This window comes from Rana temporaria, chromosome 3, assembly GCF_905171775.1.
Source record: "Rana temporaria chromosome 3, aRanTem1.1, whole genome shotgun sequence".
Lineage (NCBI taxonomy): Eukaryota > Metazoa > Chordata > Amphibia > Anura > Ranidae > Rana > Rana temporaria.
The window spans coordinates 140,329,776-140,346,975 of record NC_053491.1 but is presented as its reverse complement, the minus strand read 5'-3'; the positions used below and the strand labels follow the sequence as shown (position 1 = coordinate 140,346,975).

The 17,200-nt window shown below is 45.6% G+C and overlaps 1 protein-coding gene across 2 annotated transcripts in view; it reads left to right on the top strand.

Annotated features, from left to right (window-relative positions):
* The window catches only part of ATXN7L1 (ataxin 7 like 1), a 174,181-nt gene that overhangs the window by 53,448 nt on the left and 103,533 nt on the right, over window positions 1–17,200 (top strand). For both annotated transcript variants that reach the window (XM_040343523.1, XM_040343522.1), the window contains exon 3: window positions 594–698. In XM_040343523.1, the coding sequence (XP_040199457.1) occupies window positions 594–698 (105 nt within the window). The remainder of the gene's footprint in view (window positions 1–593; window positions 699–17,200) is intronic.

Genomic DNA, 17,200 nt, shown 5'->3' with positions numbered 1-17,200 from the left:
GTCGGTTTTATCAAGGGGATAATGCCGGAAACTCGCGCATGCGTGGGGATCGTGCGATACACGGAGGGGACTCGTAGGCAACATGGCAGCAGAGGGGAGCGAGGAGCGTTTTGGGGGCTTCGATGTGAGGTAAGTCATTCATAATGAGCTAGTATGCTATGCATACTAGCTCATTATGCCTTTCTCATGCAGGTTTTTTTTACGTTTTTTTAGGTTTACTTCCTCTTTAACTTAATTTCTAAACTTATTTGTTTTGGTTTCTTTGTATGTATGGATTGCATTACTGACGTGGTGAAAATGTTATGTCAATAGCACCTTTTAGAAATATATTTACCTAAAAAAAATGGTGATGTGTTCAATAATTATTGTACCCGCTGTGTGTGTGTGTGTGTGTGTGTGTGTGTGTGTGTGTGTGTGTGTAAATCTCTATCAAATTAAAAACATATATCTGTAAATGGTTTGGGAGAAAGCGTGGAAATTGCTCCTATTTCTTGTAAGTGCACAGCTTTATGATAACCATTTTGGTAGAAACAATAGATGTATAACATCTGTGAATATACTTTTATTAATTCCATTTTCTTTTCTTTTCCTAGACATGCACTTATTTGGACATTACCCAGCTCATGATGATTTCTATCTAGTAGTATGTAATGTCTGCAATCAGGTAGTGAAGCCCCAAGTATTCCAGTCACATTGCGGTAAGTAAATAAACCTTGCACACAATTAGTATTTTAAGCCTTTATTTCATAAGGATAAGGCCCATCTCATTGTGTTTTTTAAATGTAAATTATATTTGCAACCTGCGTGTAATTGTAAACCCGTACTTCAGTAAAGCACATATTCTGAAAAGTCTAAGATTATAAACCTTCCTACCTGCACCTTGTGTTTTCATGGTGTCATTTGTTGCACAGCCTATAGTGGCGTAAATCTTCAAATTCTTGTGTCGGAAATTTCTGTTCGTGTTTAAACATGAGGCATGCGGTATGGCACTGCACAGGTAATGCACAACCTCTGTCTGTAGTCTGAGAACTGACATTTCTTGTGAAGAAATTGCATATGCCACAATCCCTGGGTCTCTAGTCTAGTACTCTGCAGGTGAGAGCTAAATAGTAATTAGATCAGACACCAACAGGCAGAACAATTAACAGAGCGCTCACACATGCTGGAAGAGAGATGTTTTCATCAGATTAGCACTCCCACATTTGTGATGCAACACCGAGGAAATGGCTAGACATGCAATGAACACTGTGTAACCCCAAACAAGAAGTAAAGGATTATTTATGGACATAGGGGAATCGATTAGCCATGACACTATAAACTGCAGCCACAATATATGAACCCATCATTATTAGATAAGACCAACAAACACAGAGAAAATAACTACACCTAGTTAAAACAACAAAAACATTTGAAAGTGTACAATGCATTTACTGTAAATAACACAATCCTGCAATCCCTGGAAAGCAGTGTTTCTTGAATTGGCAGATCACTGGTAACGTATGGTGCATGGAGTATGATTGTAAGCACGTATACTGATGGGGGAGGTGTAGTGCATGTGAGATGGGAGGCAAAGGAGAGTTAGCCAGACCAAATTATGAGATGAATAGATGTACCACTAGTCAGAAAATATTTATTACTAAAGAAAAATATAGAATCAAAATGAAGATTTAGTGATGGAGAGCTGCAGTTTGGCCAGAAAACAAATGACAAAATGTTTTGTAAAAACGCTCATGGCGTGCTTTTTTTCAGGCGCTCTCATTGAAGTCTATGGGATCAAAAACGCTCCAATCTGAAAAGCTCATGTACTTTTTTTGAGCGACAGATGTTTTCCTACAGGTGGCAAAACGATCAGATGTGAGCAGGGTCCATTGAAATGATAGGGTTTTGCTAGTTGAGCATCCGGAGCTTCGAGCTACAAAACGCCAAGGTGTGAATGGGGTCATAGAGATGAAGAAGAGCAATTGCAATATGTCCTATGTGGGGAAGTTTGTAGTAATGAAAGCCTTAAAGCGGTTGTATAGGCAAAAAAATGTATTTATTTTTTTCCTGGCACCTGTAAAGTAAAAAGCATAATGTGCTTACCTGTAGGTAATAGTTAAAAAAAAAACTATACAACCACTTCAAATCTATAGACGCTTTTTTAACAAAACACCCATGATACATACAGTGAACAAAATAATTTGGTAAAAATTCTCTTCTTGGGGTTGCAGTATATTAATTTTTCTTTTTTATTTGGATCCTTCATTAAAAAGATCCCCTTCTTTAAAATGGAAGTAGTAATAAAGGATGTTTTTTTTTTTTTTCTAAAAAAAAAGCTTGGCTCTCGCTACATAGACTACTGAGCTGACAGGCAGGAAAAGGGAGAGACTGACCCACACAGTGTGATGGCGGCGGGATGTAAACTGACCACAGTATCATGCATCAGCAGCCATGATTACTGTGGTCAGTACACATAGGGGGTATTTTACAACATAAAATGGGACAAATTACACAGCACAAGCACTATGTATGTATAGATCATGCTTTAAAGAAACGGGAGCTTCTTCTTTTTTTTTTTTTTTGGGTTACTACCACTCTAAAGTGTACCTGTGACCAAACTTATATATAAGTCCTATACTCTTTTCCACATTGTATGTAAAACATTTTTAGCCTACTCCTATTAATCCAAAGGATCTTGCAATTTGTAAATTTACTTTTTTAGAGATCCCCACATTTACTTCCTTCAATTCTGTGACATGTATTCACTGTACCCTGTGAGTAGGCACTACTATGTCACACGCGTAGTGCTTGCATATATCTTTAGCTGGCCTTTCTAGCACTGTGTGCATTCCAAAATCAAGGCTGCTGACTACACTATGATTGATTTACTGGCCTTAATAGGCAGGTAGGAGACACATGATTTGACTGCCCTTAAAGTGTCGGTAAAGGAAAAAAAATGTTTAATTTAAAATAACAAACATGTTATACCTACCTCCACTGTGCAGTTCGTTTTGCACAGAGTGGCTCCGATCCACGTCTTCTGGGGTTCCTCGGCGGCTTTCTCTGGTTTTCCCCGCAATTACTCACTACAGTCGCAGAGCTCGCATGGTGGTCAGTAATTGCGGGCGCGCAACCGTGATACAGCGAGCGGCAATAGCCGCTCACTGTATCACTCGGCCCCGCCCCTCGGCGTGCCGCGTCACTGGATGTGATAGCAGCGCCAGCCAATGGCTGCGCTGCTCTTAATCCATCCGCTCTAGCCAATCAGCGTCCAGGCTGAGCGGCCAAGAGGATATCGGGACCGCGTGGGAATTTCAAGGGGTCAGGTAAGTATAACAGGGGCTCGGGGGGGTGCGGCAGCATTCAATATTTCTCTTATCGTCCATGGACGGACACAGCTCCTTAAATCTTGACAAGTGGGTTATGTTCCCTGTTTACAGGAGAGGACTAGGCAGAAACATGTTAAATAGTTAAATACATGTTACATTAACAGAGTTGAACAGCCCCGCCCAGGGGGCGGTCCCTCCAGACATAACCCTCCTCACTGCAGCTTGCAGCCTCAGTTTCGTTCTGCCTAGCAAAGGAGAAGGACGTATGGCTCCCTTTGGGCCCAGCGCCCTGAGGAGAAATTTTATTTTATTTTACTTTACTTTTTCTTGAAGAATCTTCTTTCAACTGTTGGCTGAGAGACAGGCTGGATATTATAGATCCTTGTAGTCTACTCAGTCCGACCAGCAAGCGTGGGCACACCTTTGCAAAGAGGCTTGGTCTGCCACGCCATACCTCATGACTCCTGAGGTGGCCGGTGAGCTTTGCTCCGAGGTCCACATATGACTGAGCTGTGGTGTTGCCTCAATCACAGTGGACCGGGCCGACAGCTACCTCCATTGCGGTTGTAGGTCTGTCAGGAATGCGTCAGCGAGTCCTCGCTCGGACGGGTAAGTACAGTCCCTCCTGCTTCGGTGGGTTGGTACAGCTGGGCATTCCTGGGGTTCGGGGGTCCCTTCCCCTTACTTCCCTGCTCCTTTCCCTTGCTGCATTGCTAACATTGCCGCTGTCAGGGGGGAGGGGGCCTTCCTGAGGGGACTGTTATCTGGCCTGTGTTTTTTCTTTTTTGTATTGGGCTTTCCTGTGAGGTAAAAAGCCCTGTGATGAGCACAGATGTTTATGATTATACTTCAGCAGACGCTGACTGATTGGTGACACCTGTAATGGTTTTGCTTTTTATGCTGTATCTGTGACTTGTCCTTAAATAAAACAGCCCTATGAGGCTTTTCCTGTTTAAACACAGGTCCCTGCAAAAGTTACCTCACGGTTCTTTTCCTCACAGGCAGCGCTGTGCAGTCTCCTCCTAGTCCCCTGGTTACACCTGGTCAGCGCAGCAAGTGGGTGAGAGGCCCTGAATAGGGCTCTAGGAGCTTTTGTCTATTTGTATGGACAGGTGTGCATATTATAATAAACACTATATGTAAATATTGGAGTCAGTATCTGGGTCCTTCCCCACATGCTGGTGGTGGCAGCAGGTGTTGGCACCTGTGATTCCCACAGAGTTTTTATTGTTAGTCCTGGACACAGTTTGTGCCAGGGTGGGGGTGGACTGCGGGCGGGCGGTAAAAGAGTGCCCCCTTCCCCCGTTATCCCCTGGGGAATGCTCTGTTATGGAGCCATGGACTAGGTACCTAGTTTAAAAAAAAAAAAAAAAAAAAAAAAAAGGCAGAATAAGGCATTTATGGGTGCGCTTTTTACTGCTGCAAGGGACTCTCCTAAGCTGCATAGTGCAGCTGGGTTTCCGCTGAGGGCTCGGTCTTTTTTGGATCACACAAATCAGACCGCTGTGTAGGTTTTTCCTTCTGTGCCCTTCTTTGATAATTTCTGAGATGCGGAATGAGAAAAGCCACTAAGGGCTTTTGTAGTCCCTCACCGCCGGGCGGGAACCCCTACTTGTCTGGATCTGACTGATAGAAGATCCGAAGTACTGACCCGTTCCATGTTTACCATGCTGGGGTCTGGCTTGCGGCCTATTGTGGCCACTACACTGGGGTCTCAGTGGTCGCTGGCGCTATTTTTTGGGAGATTTTTCAATTACATTGAAAACTCCCATTGGCGCCCATTTTGTCGTAGCCACGCTATTGCGCAGCTTACATTGTGCTGGCCTTTTTCCTGTGGCCGCGTTCTGAACGCTCGGCGGCCATCTTGGAGTAGTCCTGACCCCTAGTGCTGTATACAACTCACAGAGTGAGCATTTTGCACCAGACAGTGGAGGAGCACCGACTCTCTCCTGAGGTTATTAGCCTAGCGGACCAGCTGGTCCAGGGCCTCATCTCATATAGGTCTGTGATGCTTCATTGAATGCTGCGCCCTTGTTATCCTGGGCGTCTGTTTCAGAATGGTTTTATGCAAACGGTGGTGTAGTGCTTAACTCCATTACTTGGCAGCAAAAGAGTCATTGGTTCGAATCTGCACACTGACGCCAATCTGCCTGGAGCTTGCATTGTCGCTCCCTGTGTCTGTGTGGGTTTCCTCCGGGTACTCCGGTTTCCTCCAAAGACATGTGTGCATACACCTACATAATATACATACACACTATGTGTGTGTATTATTTAGGGGCAACCCTCCCAGGCCGTCAAAGGCCCAGCTGGGGGACTAATCTGTCCCTGGGTGCATAAGCCGATCACGCCGGCACCCAAATCCTGCCAATGTATATAGCCTTCCCTCCCTGTCTCTAGGTGGGAGGGGCGGCTTGCAGGTTCACAATTCAGTGAAACCTCCCTGCTCTCCGACTAGTGGGTCTGCGAGGTGGTCTCTTCGGAGTACTAGATAGGGTTTCCTCCTATCCACAGAACAAAGTTCTGTCCTTGTGTCTTCCCCTCCCGGCACGTCGGTCTGCCTTGGGCAGTGTGGGATTTGCTAAGCTGCAAGGTAATTTTACCTTTCCTGCAGGACGAGAGTTTTGGGGTTTTCTATGGGCCTCAGGCCCTAAATACCTTTGTGAACGTCGGGTAGTTCCGCATGGAATCCATTTGTTCGGTGGTAGCTGCGCTTCATCCGGGGGATGTCCTGACGTCCTCGGACATCAGGGACGCATACATGCATGTCCCGTTTTGCACATGTCACAGTGTTTTTTTCTGTGCTTCGTGATGAGAGAAGGGTCTCTGTCAGCCTGTGGCCCTCCCTTTTGATCTGGCGTCAGCACCATGGGTTTTCAGCTAGGAGCTCGCACTTATTTGAATTTTGTTGGGACAGCGAGGCTTTGCCTCATTGGCTACTTTGACGACTTTCTTCTGAGAGCAGCTTCTGTCTCCGACCTAGTGGATGGGTTATTCCCATTCAGACCCTCCGAAGATTCGGGTGGATGTTAAACGTTTAGGCCAGAAAGTGTAGCTCAGTGGCAGCAAGCCTGCCCTACATGTGTGCGACCCAGGGTTCAAATTATGGGCATGCTAGGTTCCGACTCAGCGTAGGAGTATCTAGTGTTGATCCAGACTCCTCAGTGGCAAAGGTCCTTCTTCCCCTGGAGAAATTGCAGACTCTTCAGTCTGCGGAGAAGGTATTGGCATCACGCAATCGGTCTTCTCTCCGGGCGCCTGCTGGTTCAGGGTCTGTGGGTAGCCTCCTTCAAGGTGGTACTGTATGCCCAGTTCCACACCCTGGTTTTCCAGTGGAACTACTGTCCAGGTGGTAAAAATCTCTTGTCTCTGAAATCATTAGATTCCTGTGCGCCACCTAGTCAGAGTCTCTCTGAGTTGGTGACAGAGATTCCCGACTCTTCGGTCCGGGAAGTTGTTCCTTCCTTCCAGTGGTCGGTGTTTACGATGAATGCCAGCTCACGGGTTGTGAACCTGGAGGTTCACAAAACCGGGGGGTCCAGTCGGCCCTGAGTCGCTGGACTTGCGTGGACCTATGACCACACCTCCTTGAATGTGTCTGGTCTCGGTAGCTACCCAGGGTCGGGCCTGGCTAGTGCCTGGTGGAAGACCGCCTGGGAATACCAGGTGCTGTCTACTGTTCATTGTCCTACTATTTTAGGCGATCAGGCTATGCTTCTCCTTGTGGTCGACCAATCTGGTTTCAGCCGGACAACGCCACGGCCGTGGCTTCAGTCTACCATCAGGTATGCCGGCAGGCAGACTACTGGAGTCGCCAGATGCTGGACCAGGGCGACTGGTCTTTGTGCTTGGGGTGTTTCGGCTCCCTTGCAGGAGGTGAGCCTCACATGGCATGGATCTCCTGGCAGCTTGTCTCCGCCGCAAGGGTGTCAGTTAGTGGCCAGGTCTAGTGATCTTGTACAGACGCGTCAGTCGCGCTGGTGGCCCTGTGTTGTCTGTATCGGTGATTTTTTGCCATTCCTCCATGGTAGTTGCTTCCTTGGCCGCTCCACAGAGTGGATGCTGAGGAGATCCCGATGATTCTAATCGCTCCAGATTAATCTCGGCGTCCTTGGTACGCTGATATCGGGCGCCTGGTAGCGGAGGCACCCTGGCCATTGCCAGGGCAGGAGGTTCCTGTCTCAAGGTCCCATACTTCCTCCTGTTGTACAGTCACTGACTTGCTTAACATGGTTATTGGAAGCCAGACTTTAGGTGACCAGGGTCTGTCTGACTCGGTCATCTCAACAGGGCACCGTAGTCTTCTTCCGGAGGATCTACCGTCGCACCTCTCTTGGTGCGAAGGGATGGAGTGACGTCCACGGGCGTACTTTCAATGTCCAGGGTCCTGCTGTTTTTAAAGCTTGGATTGGATCTAAAAATTGCTTAAAGCACCGTTTGGGGGCAGATTTCAGCCTTGGCTGTGTTCTTTTAGTGGCCTTTTTGCGGCCCGTTCCCTGGTGGGTCCCCTTTTTTTGTGTGCAAGGGGTTTGTCATATACTTTCCCCTCTTGGCCCATCTCTTCCCCCATGAGTTTTGACTCTGGTGCTCTCGGTTCTTCAGGAACCTTCCTTTTGGAAACATCAGAGAGATTTTCTCTTGACACTATCTCAGAAGGTGGCCCCTTTAGTGGCCTTTACCTCTGTTAGAGGGGTTTCTGAGTTGGCGGTCTTGTCTTGCAAGCCGCCATGCTTGATCCCCCATAAGGATTAGGTGATGGTGCGCCCGCGACCTTCCCTTCTTCCGAAGGAGGTTTCGGCCTTTCATACTTTAGGCGTGGTACGCGCTTTGCGGGTATACCAGCCTACTACGGCTCCATTTCGGAGCTTCTGACTCTCTTTTGTGTCGGTGTCTGGTCCACAAAAGGGCCTGGCGGTCTCGTCGACCACCATTTCTCGGTGGATCGGGCAGGCCGTCATACAGGCCTATGCTCCTAAGGGCGGGCCCCCCTTTCCGGTCCCGGCACTTTCGACCAGGGCAATTGGTGCTTCCTGGGTTTTTTTTTTTTTCCCGACATCATGCGTCGGTCTCACAGGTGTGCGAGGCGGCGATTTGCTCGTCCGTTCACGCTTTTTCCAGAATTTACATGGTTGCTGTGAGTGCATCTTATGATGTTTTTTTCAGCCGCTAGTTTTTGCCGGCGGCTGTTTAAAGTTGCACCTCCTCCGTTGAGGAGCTCTGCTTGTTTTGGGGTGAAGTTAAAATTGTTTTTACTGATATATTTCCCACCCCTCGTTTTTTGACACTGCTTGGGGACGTCCCACTTGTCAAGATTTAAGGAGCTGTGTCCGTCCATGGACGATAAGAGAAAATAGGATTTTTTGTACTCACCGTAAAATCCTTTTCTCTGAAGTCCATGGACGGACACAGCTCCCACCCCTCCTTTTTAGGTTTGTACTGCTTGTTACGAACTGAGGCTGCAAGCTGCAGTGAGGAGGGTTATGTCTGGAGGGACCGCCCCCTGGGCGGGGCTGTTCAACTCTGTTAATGTAACATGTATTTAACTATTTAACATGTTTCTGCCTAGTCCTCTCCTGTAAACAGGGAACATAACCCACTTGTCAAGATTTAAGGAGCTGTGTCCGTCCATGGACTTCAGAGAAAAGGATTTTACGGTGAGTACAAAAAATCCTATTTTTTTCACCTTGATGCATAGATTGCATTTAGGTGAAAACATTTCTTTGCAAATGCTTGTTTGTGAGTAGTAATCTTGCTTTTATACTTTTAATAAAACTTTTATATTGGTAATGCACTAGGTCAGTGCGCCCTCCTTTTTTCTTTTTCTTTCTGGCTGCACTGGTGGACACTGATGGGGTGTCACTGACGAGCTGCACTGGTGGACACTAATGAGGTTGTACTGATGGACACTCAGAGGCTGCACTGGTGGGCACTAATGAGGTGGCACTGATGGACTAATAGGCTCCACTGATAAGGTGGCAATGATGGGTACTGGTGGGCACTAATAGGCTGCACTGGTGGGCACTAATAGGCTGCACTGATAAGGTGGCACTGATGGGCTGCACCGGTGGGCACTGATGTGGCACTGACAGGCTGCACAGATGGGCACTGAGGCGCCACTGATGGGCTGCACTGACAGGCTGAACTGGTGGGCACTGATGGACACTGATAAGCTGCACTGGTTGGCACTCATAGGCTGCACCCCACCTCTCCACCCTAAACAATAACCTCCTCTCCTCCCTAGATTTTCTGAGATAAAGAAAAAAATAAACAAATCGGCCTAAAAAATCGACAACATATATCGGCCATCGGCCGCCACGATTTCTAAATATCGGCATCGGCCAGGGAAAAACCCATATCGGTTGACCTCTACTCATGTATGACCAGACTTCATGGCTGAACAGTGTAGGGAGAGCCTGTGCTCTTCTTCTTTTTTTCTTTTTTTTGTCTTATTTCACATTCTTGATTATGCTTAAAAAAAAGAGCAGAACATAAAAACTTCTCGCATCCCTTGTGGAATGCAGAGCGGAGACATAAAGAAGGATCATATGTCTGTGGTTTGAATGGGGGGGGGGGGGGGAGACCCACAAGGTGAGCTAAGGACACATGTGTTTTTGAACTTCTACCCAGAATGCCAATGACGGTTTAGAAAACTGTTTATTCTCAGCAATATATTTCATTGTTTAATGATGTGAATGGTATTGAAGTAATCTGTGCAGACATGATCTAAATTATTTTTTTCCAGCCAAGCGAAAGGTAATTTTTTCTCTTTGTGCTTTTAAAGTGCAGCTCCAAAATGGTCTCCGTAGTGATTGAAATGTGGATTATATATAACCTATATTGCAGGGCCAGTTCTTCCAGCATGCTCAATTAAGGGATCCAAAGGATGCTGAAAATGTTCACATTTAAAAATCAATTGCAATTGCCAATAAAGGTTATCATTTTGAGTCTACATTTTTGCAGTGTAAATGATGTACAACATTTTGACAACCTATAACTTGGCTACACTAGAGACCATGTACATGATTGGTAGTTTAAAGCCCGATTCCAAAAATAGGCATGCATTGGCACCCCCATACACTGCAAAGGTTAAAGCTGTATTAAACCAGATCTTATTTTTATATACATGGCCCCCCAGGTGGGTTATGCTATAATGTGGTATTATGCACTGCATAGTCACACATTACGCCAGGCTTAGTCGTCAAATGAAGCCCTCTAGCGTTGCGCTTTCATCATTTCCATGGGTCCCAGCCGCTTCCATCTCCACTCAGTCTTCCATCTATGTTCCGGCTCTTCTGCCACTTGAATGACCAGGCTATGATTATGTCACTTCCCTGGTGTGACTGTAGTCACATCACCTTGGCACAGATCTGGTGGCATAAGTGTGTGCTGCACAGTGTACATGACAGCTGACAGGCAGAGGGATGTATTTATGACAGAGGAGACTGATAGGCTGTGATAAAAAAAAAACTACCTCTCAGCAAGTATTAAAAATTAAGAGTTGAAAGGATACGTTCACCTTTCAACAAAAAATAATAAATGCACATTATTTTATTTTTTTATTTTTTTGCAGTTAAAAAAATGTGCATTCATTATTTTTTGTTTCTGGAGCCTCTTAAGCATTGCACCAGCGATCAGCAGATTACTGGTGCCATTCAGGTCCCCTGCAGACCTGTCAGTGTATCTGTGTACCCGTACATCCCATATGGACAAGCAAATACAATCTAAAAGGAAGAGAGCATGAACTATGACAGTGCTCCACTGCGCCATGGTAGGTCATTGAAAGCTACAAGACGACAGCCAAAAAGGTTGTTTTCCATTCACAGAACAATGTGAATGTGTGACGAGGGCGGGCAGAGCCCCGCTTGGCCCCGATTTTCTTCTTTTTTTTTTTTTATTGTGACAGCTAGTCGGAGGAAGAAGATCCCCCGCTAGCTGTCAGTTCGAAGAAATGGGGGGGGGGGGTGATGCCTGTTCGTAACGTGTTACAAAAGGGGAACTTTATCCTTTAATACCACTTTAACTGCTCATTGACCATTTCTGCTCTGTCGGGGTTGATCAAGGGGTTAAAAGTGAGCCTTTGTGTAATAGGTGTAAAATGTGCTGCTTTTACTAATTGATCTCAACTTTTTTCATCCCTGAGCCTATTTTTACATTTATTTCTCAATTTGAAAATGAACAGAACATCAGCAGTAATTTGGTCAGAGGTGCCCAGACTTCCTTTATCACTGGATCTTCTGTGAAGATATTAGGATTTGTACACAAGTGAAAACTACTAGAGAGTATGCTTTCTGTTGTTAAGCATCAATCTCGACATTGCAATCATTTTACTAGCATGTCCTCCATAGTCCTAAATGGTCACACGGATGAGCTTCGAGTTCGACTCGAACATTGCCTGTTCGGCGAACGACGAACAATTTGGGGTGTTCGCGGCAAACTCGAAAAGCCGCGGAACACCCTGTTAAAGTCTATGGGAGAAATCTAAAGTGCCAATTTTAACCACTTGGGACCCGTGCTATTGACAAAAGACGTCAACAGCGCGGTTCTCGGGTGCCAAGTGGACGTCTTTGGACGTCATTTGAAATGCAATCGCTGTATAAATGTGAATGGTCCCAAATTTGTGTCGAAAGTGTCCGATACGTCCGCCGCAATATTGCAGTCCCAATAAAAATCGCAGATCGCCGCCATTACTAGTAAAAAAAAAATAATGAAAAAAAATCATAATTCTGTTCCCCATTTTGTAGGCGCTATAACTTTTGCGCAAACCAGTCGCTTATTGTGATTTTTTTTTTTTTTTTTACAAAAATACGTCAAAATACGTATCGGCCTTAACTGAGAAATAAAAAAAAAAAAAAAAAAAAAATGCGAGATTTATTATAGCAACAAGTAAACAAAAATATATATATTTTTTAAATTGTCGCTCTTTTTTTGTTTATAGCGCAAAAAATAAAAACCGCAGAGGTGATCAAATACCACCAAAATAAAGCTCTATTTGTGGGGAAAAAAGGACGTCAACTTTGTTTGGGAGCCACGTCGCACGACCGCGCAAATGTCAGTTAAAGCGACGCAGTGCTGGAAGCTGAAATTTCGCCTGGGAACGAAGGGGGTTTATGTGTCCAGTAAGCAAGTGGTTAAAAGCCAATATGCAAGTTATTGTCCTAAAAAGTGTTTGGAGACCTGTGTCCTGTCCCAGGGGACATGTATCAATGCAAAAAAGTTTTAAAAACGGCTGTTTTTTCAGGAGCAGTGAATTTATTAATGCTAAAAGTGAAACAATAAAAGTTTATTCCTTTAAATTTCGTACCTAGGGGGGGTGTAAAGTTGGCATGTGAAATAGCGCATGTTTCCCGTACTTGGAACTGTCACTGCACAAAGTGTCATTTCTGAAAGTAAAAGATATTTAAAACTGACTTGCGGCTATAATGAATTGTCGGCTCTGGCAATTCAGACCGAATTCATTCATAAAAAAAAAAAATAGCGTGGGGGTCCCCCCAAATTCAATTTCCAGGCCCTTCATGTCGGGAATGGATATTAAGGGGAACCCCGCCGTCAATTTAAAAAAAAATTACGTGGGGTTCCCCCCAAAATATCCATTCCAGACCCTTCAGGTCTGGTGTGGATTTTAAGGGGAACTACACCCCAAATAAAAAAAAAATGGCGTGGAGTTCCCCCAAAAATACACACCAGACCCCTTATCCGAGCACGTTAACCTGGCCGCCGCAGAAAAGATGGGGGGACAGAGTGCCCCCCCCCTCTCCTGAATTGTACCAGGCCACATGCCCTCAACATGGGGAGGATGTCCCCATGTTGATGGGGACAAGGGCCTCATCCCCACAACCCTTGCCCGGTGGTTGTGGGGGTCTGCGGGCGGGAGGCTTATCAGAATCTGGTAGACCCCTTTAACAAAGTGGACCCCCAGATCCTGCCCCCCCTATGTGAATTGGTAATGGGGTACATTGTACCCCTACCATTTCACAAAGGAAGTGTAAATAGTTGGAAAAAACACACACACACACACCGTAGAAAAAAGTCCTAGCTCATTTACCCCCATGTTGGTCAGTAAAGCCTAGTACACACTATCAGAAAATCGCATGACAAAAATGGCTAGCTATTTCCTCAACTTTATTTGAAGTGTCCCATTCATGTCTCTGCACAGCAGAGCAGTGATATCTAGAGTGGTTAAATTTTTCTGCACCACACATCACTCCAGTGTTGTGGTGTGATTGGGTCACATAGAATTTTTTTCCCTGTGCTGCAGGCAGCAATGACCTGCGTTTTGTACAGTGCGGAAATGTACCAAAAAGAACATGTGAGGCTTGAGAGGTGGTAGGGACAGTATGGTGCTTGGTATTTACACCTATGCGTTTTCTCAGTAATCTGATGGTCAGATAGCTCCTGGTTGTGATGCAGATGAGCTATTATCAAACACCCACCGCAAGCATTCAAAAACATGTAAAAAAATAATAATAATTTTGACTTGTGGATGTTGCGTGTGAAAAGTACACTAGTGACCCTGTGAGCTTCTTAGGAAATTCTTGGTGCAGTGGATTATATATGAAGTCTAACTAAGTGACCTTGCTAGTTTTAGAACAGTTGAAACGATTTTAAAGGGGGTTGTAAACAAAAAATAAAAATAAATAACTAACATCTTAGACCCCTTTCACACTGGGGCGTTTTTCGGGCGTTTTTTAGGCGCTTTGGCGTTTAAAAAAAGCCTGTAAAGCGCCTGAAAGAAGCCTCATCTGCAATCCCAATGTGAAAGCCCAAGTGCTTTCAGAGGCCTTTCACACTGCCAGCGCCCGAAAAACGCTGGTAAAGCGCTGCTAAGATCCCTTTCACACTGAGGCGCTTTTCAGGCGCTTTGGCATTAAAAAAAGCTTCCTCAATGGGAAGGGGGCTTTAGGAGCGGTGTATTAACCGCTCCTAAAGCGCTGCAAAGAAGCTGCATGCAGGACTTTTTTTGACGCCCTGCCAGCTCAGCGCCTCAGTGTGAAAGCACTCAGGCTTTCACATTGGGATTGCAGATGCAGCTTCTTTCAGGCGCTTTTTTTAACGCTAAGACCACTTTCACACTGGGGTGTTTTTCAGGCGCTTTAGTGTGAAAGCACTCGAGCTTTCACATTGGGATTGCAGATGCAGCTTCTTTCAGGCGTTTTACAGGCGCTTTTTTTAACGCTAAAGCGCTTGAAAAATGCCCCAGTGTGAAAGGGCCCTTATACTTGCCTCCACTGTGCAGCTCGTTTTGCACAGAGTGGCTCTGATCCACGTCTTCTGGGGTCCCTCGGCGGCTGTCTCTGGTCCTCCCCGCAAGAACTACACACATTCATGCGAGAGAGCTCGCATTGTGTGTTGTCCTTGCAGGCGCGCTCCCGTGATACAGCGAGTGGCCATAGCCGGGCAAGCCGATCATATATAGTATATGGGCAGTACAAATGGGGATTTTGTGATTGGCAAAACCGAAATGATTGTATCCTAGATGTCTTTCTAATCCTATACTTTATCTGGTTGCAAGGGTTACTTGTATTTTTAATGAAATTTGTGGAAACAACCATCCGATGCTTTCCTCTTCAAAACTATCTATATGTAAAAATATGGACCCGCATGTGAATGGTCATGCATGGTCAGTTTAACTGTTCTCTTTAGATTTGTGTGATTTGCGGTGATCCATGGATCATCAAATCGAAAGTAGGCTTTCTGTGAATAGCTGGAATTGCACAGTTGTCCTGTAGGTGTCTCCTTTTGAGCAGGTTTAAAGTATGAACTGCTGGTAACTTCAGACTTGGGATGGTCTATATTAGATTATTTAACCTTTGCTGGTTTAGAGGCTGTTCCCAGGTCGGGGTGTGTGAGATTTTGGACACTTATGCTGTATAAGAAAAGCTGTTGGATCTTCTGGGTTGAAGTACTAGATCCTTTGGAACAGTATGACCAGAATAATGCCCTGCATACACAATCCGAAAATCAGACGACATATCGTCCGTTTTTTTTTTGTTGCATGCTAGTCTCATATCAAAAATGGAGACAATTCTTGTACGACAGAATAAAAAATCGGAAGTGATGTTATGTGTTGTAGTGTATTTCTATTGTAATTTCGAACAACAACTGTACTGATTAAATGAAAATCGTACGAGAAAAATGTTCATGTTTGTCAGATCGGATAATATCGGATGAACTGTCGTGATCGGCTTTCGAAAGCTCTGTACTAAAGATCCACTTGCCATACGATCGCTTTAAAACTGGTATTTTTGGTCTGATTTTCGGATCGTGTGTACAGGCCATTAGTTGTGAAATTGTTTGCAATAAAGTATTCACGCATTTAGGCCTCGGCATTGGAGACCCTCAGCAGAGAGAGAAAAGTGTGGGAAGACGGCTCTGGAATCGACGAACTAGTACCGTATTTATCGGGGTAAAGCGTGCACCGGCGTATAGCGTGCACCCCAAACCTAGAAGGGAATTTTAAGAAAAAAAAAAGAAATACTTAGTTTGAATGCCCCTCGTCGGTGTCTTGCCCGGCGGCCTTGACCGGTCCGGCGTCCGTCTGCGGCCTTGGTGGTGTTCTCCCGTGCTGTCTCTGAGCGCCGCCGCCGACATATACCGAGCGCGGTACACTCGGCTAGGCTCGGCTCCTCTCGCATAAAGGCTAGGAGGCAGGACAGGGCGTGACCGAGTGTACTGCGCTCGGTATATGTCGGCGCTCAGACAGCGCAGATCGGCGTATAACGCGCACACACGATTTTCCCCTGATTTTAAGGGGGAAAATGTGCGCGTTGTACGCCGATAAATACGCGAATTACCTGTTTTTTACATTATTATTATTCAGGATTTGTAAAGCGATGCGCAAACTGTTGGCACTATATAACATCAGGGAAGACAGTACAGTCACAATACAATTCAATACAGGAGGGATCAGAGGGCCCTGCTCGTTAGAGCTTACAGTCTAGAAGATCACTAGATACAGTATTTGTAGCTGCTGACTTTACATTTTTAGAATTATTAGTGAAGTTCCTCTTTACTTCACTCCCCCAATCAACAATAATTATTTCTTTATCGTACATCACGGGACACAGAGCGGCATTCATTACTATATGGGTTATATGGAGTACCTTCAGGTGTAGACACTGGCAATCTCAAACAGGAAATGCCCCTCCCTATATAACCCCCTCCCATAGGAGGAGTACCTCAGTTTTTACGCCAGTGTCTTAGGTGTTAGTCATGGTTTAGCTTGCCTCCGCATCCTTGGGATTAGGTGAGCTACCGGTTCTGTCCAAAAAAGCCTCAGCGCTAAAGTGGTCAGTAACCGGACCCCAAACCCTTGGGGTATAGCCCATAATGCTTTTCTTTTTAGAGAGCTGGACCCTGGGCCCAGAACTTAGAAACCTTTGGGTACCTAAAGTTTTCTGTTGCCAGGGTGCTATATGGGCCCAGGACAGTGGATCCTTCATAGGAACCCAGGGCCTGAAGGTCTAGACATCCCCACGGAGATGGGGGAAGATTGGGCCTCTTGCTTGGCAAAGTCCTGCGGCATGGAGCAGGTAAGTGAGGGGAAAACTTGCGGAACTTGGTTCTTAGCAGGTTTTTTTCTGGGGGGTCACAGGGGACATGCCTAAAGTTATGCACTGCATCTGGCAAACTAGTCACATATCATAAAGATAGGATGGCTCTCTATGTATTATTCCCCATAAGATGTGACCTCCCTTGTAGTGTTGGAAAAGCATTGAGTGGGGCCTGTGTTATATAAAAATATATGTGTGTGTCAGAGAGCTTTGCTTACCTGCAGGCCTCCAGGCGATGCTCCATTCAGTCTTCCTCCTCAGAGCCTGCAAGCAGGCAAAACGCTGGCCTCCTCATGGTTCCAGGCTGCAGGCCGCAGTTTGCTGGAACAGAGAGGTCCCTTCCTC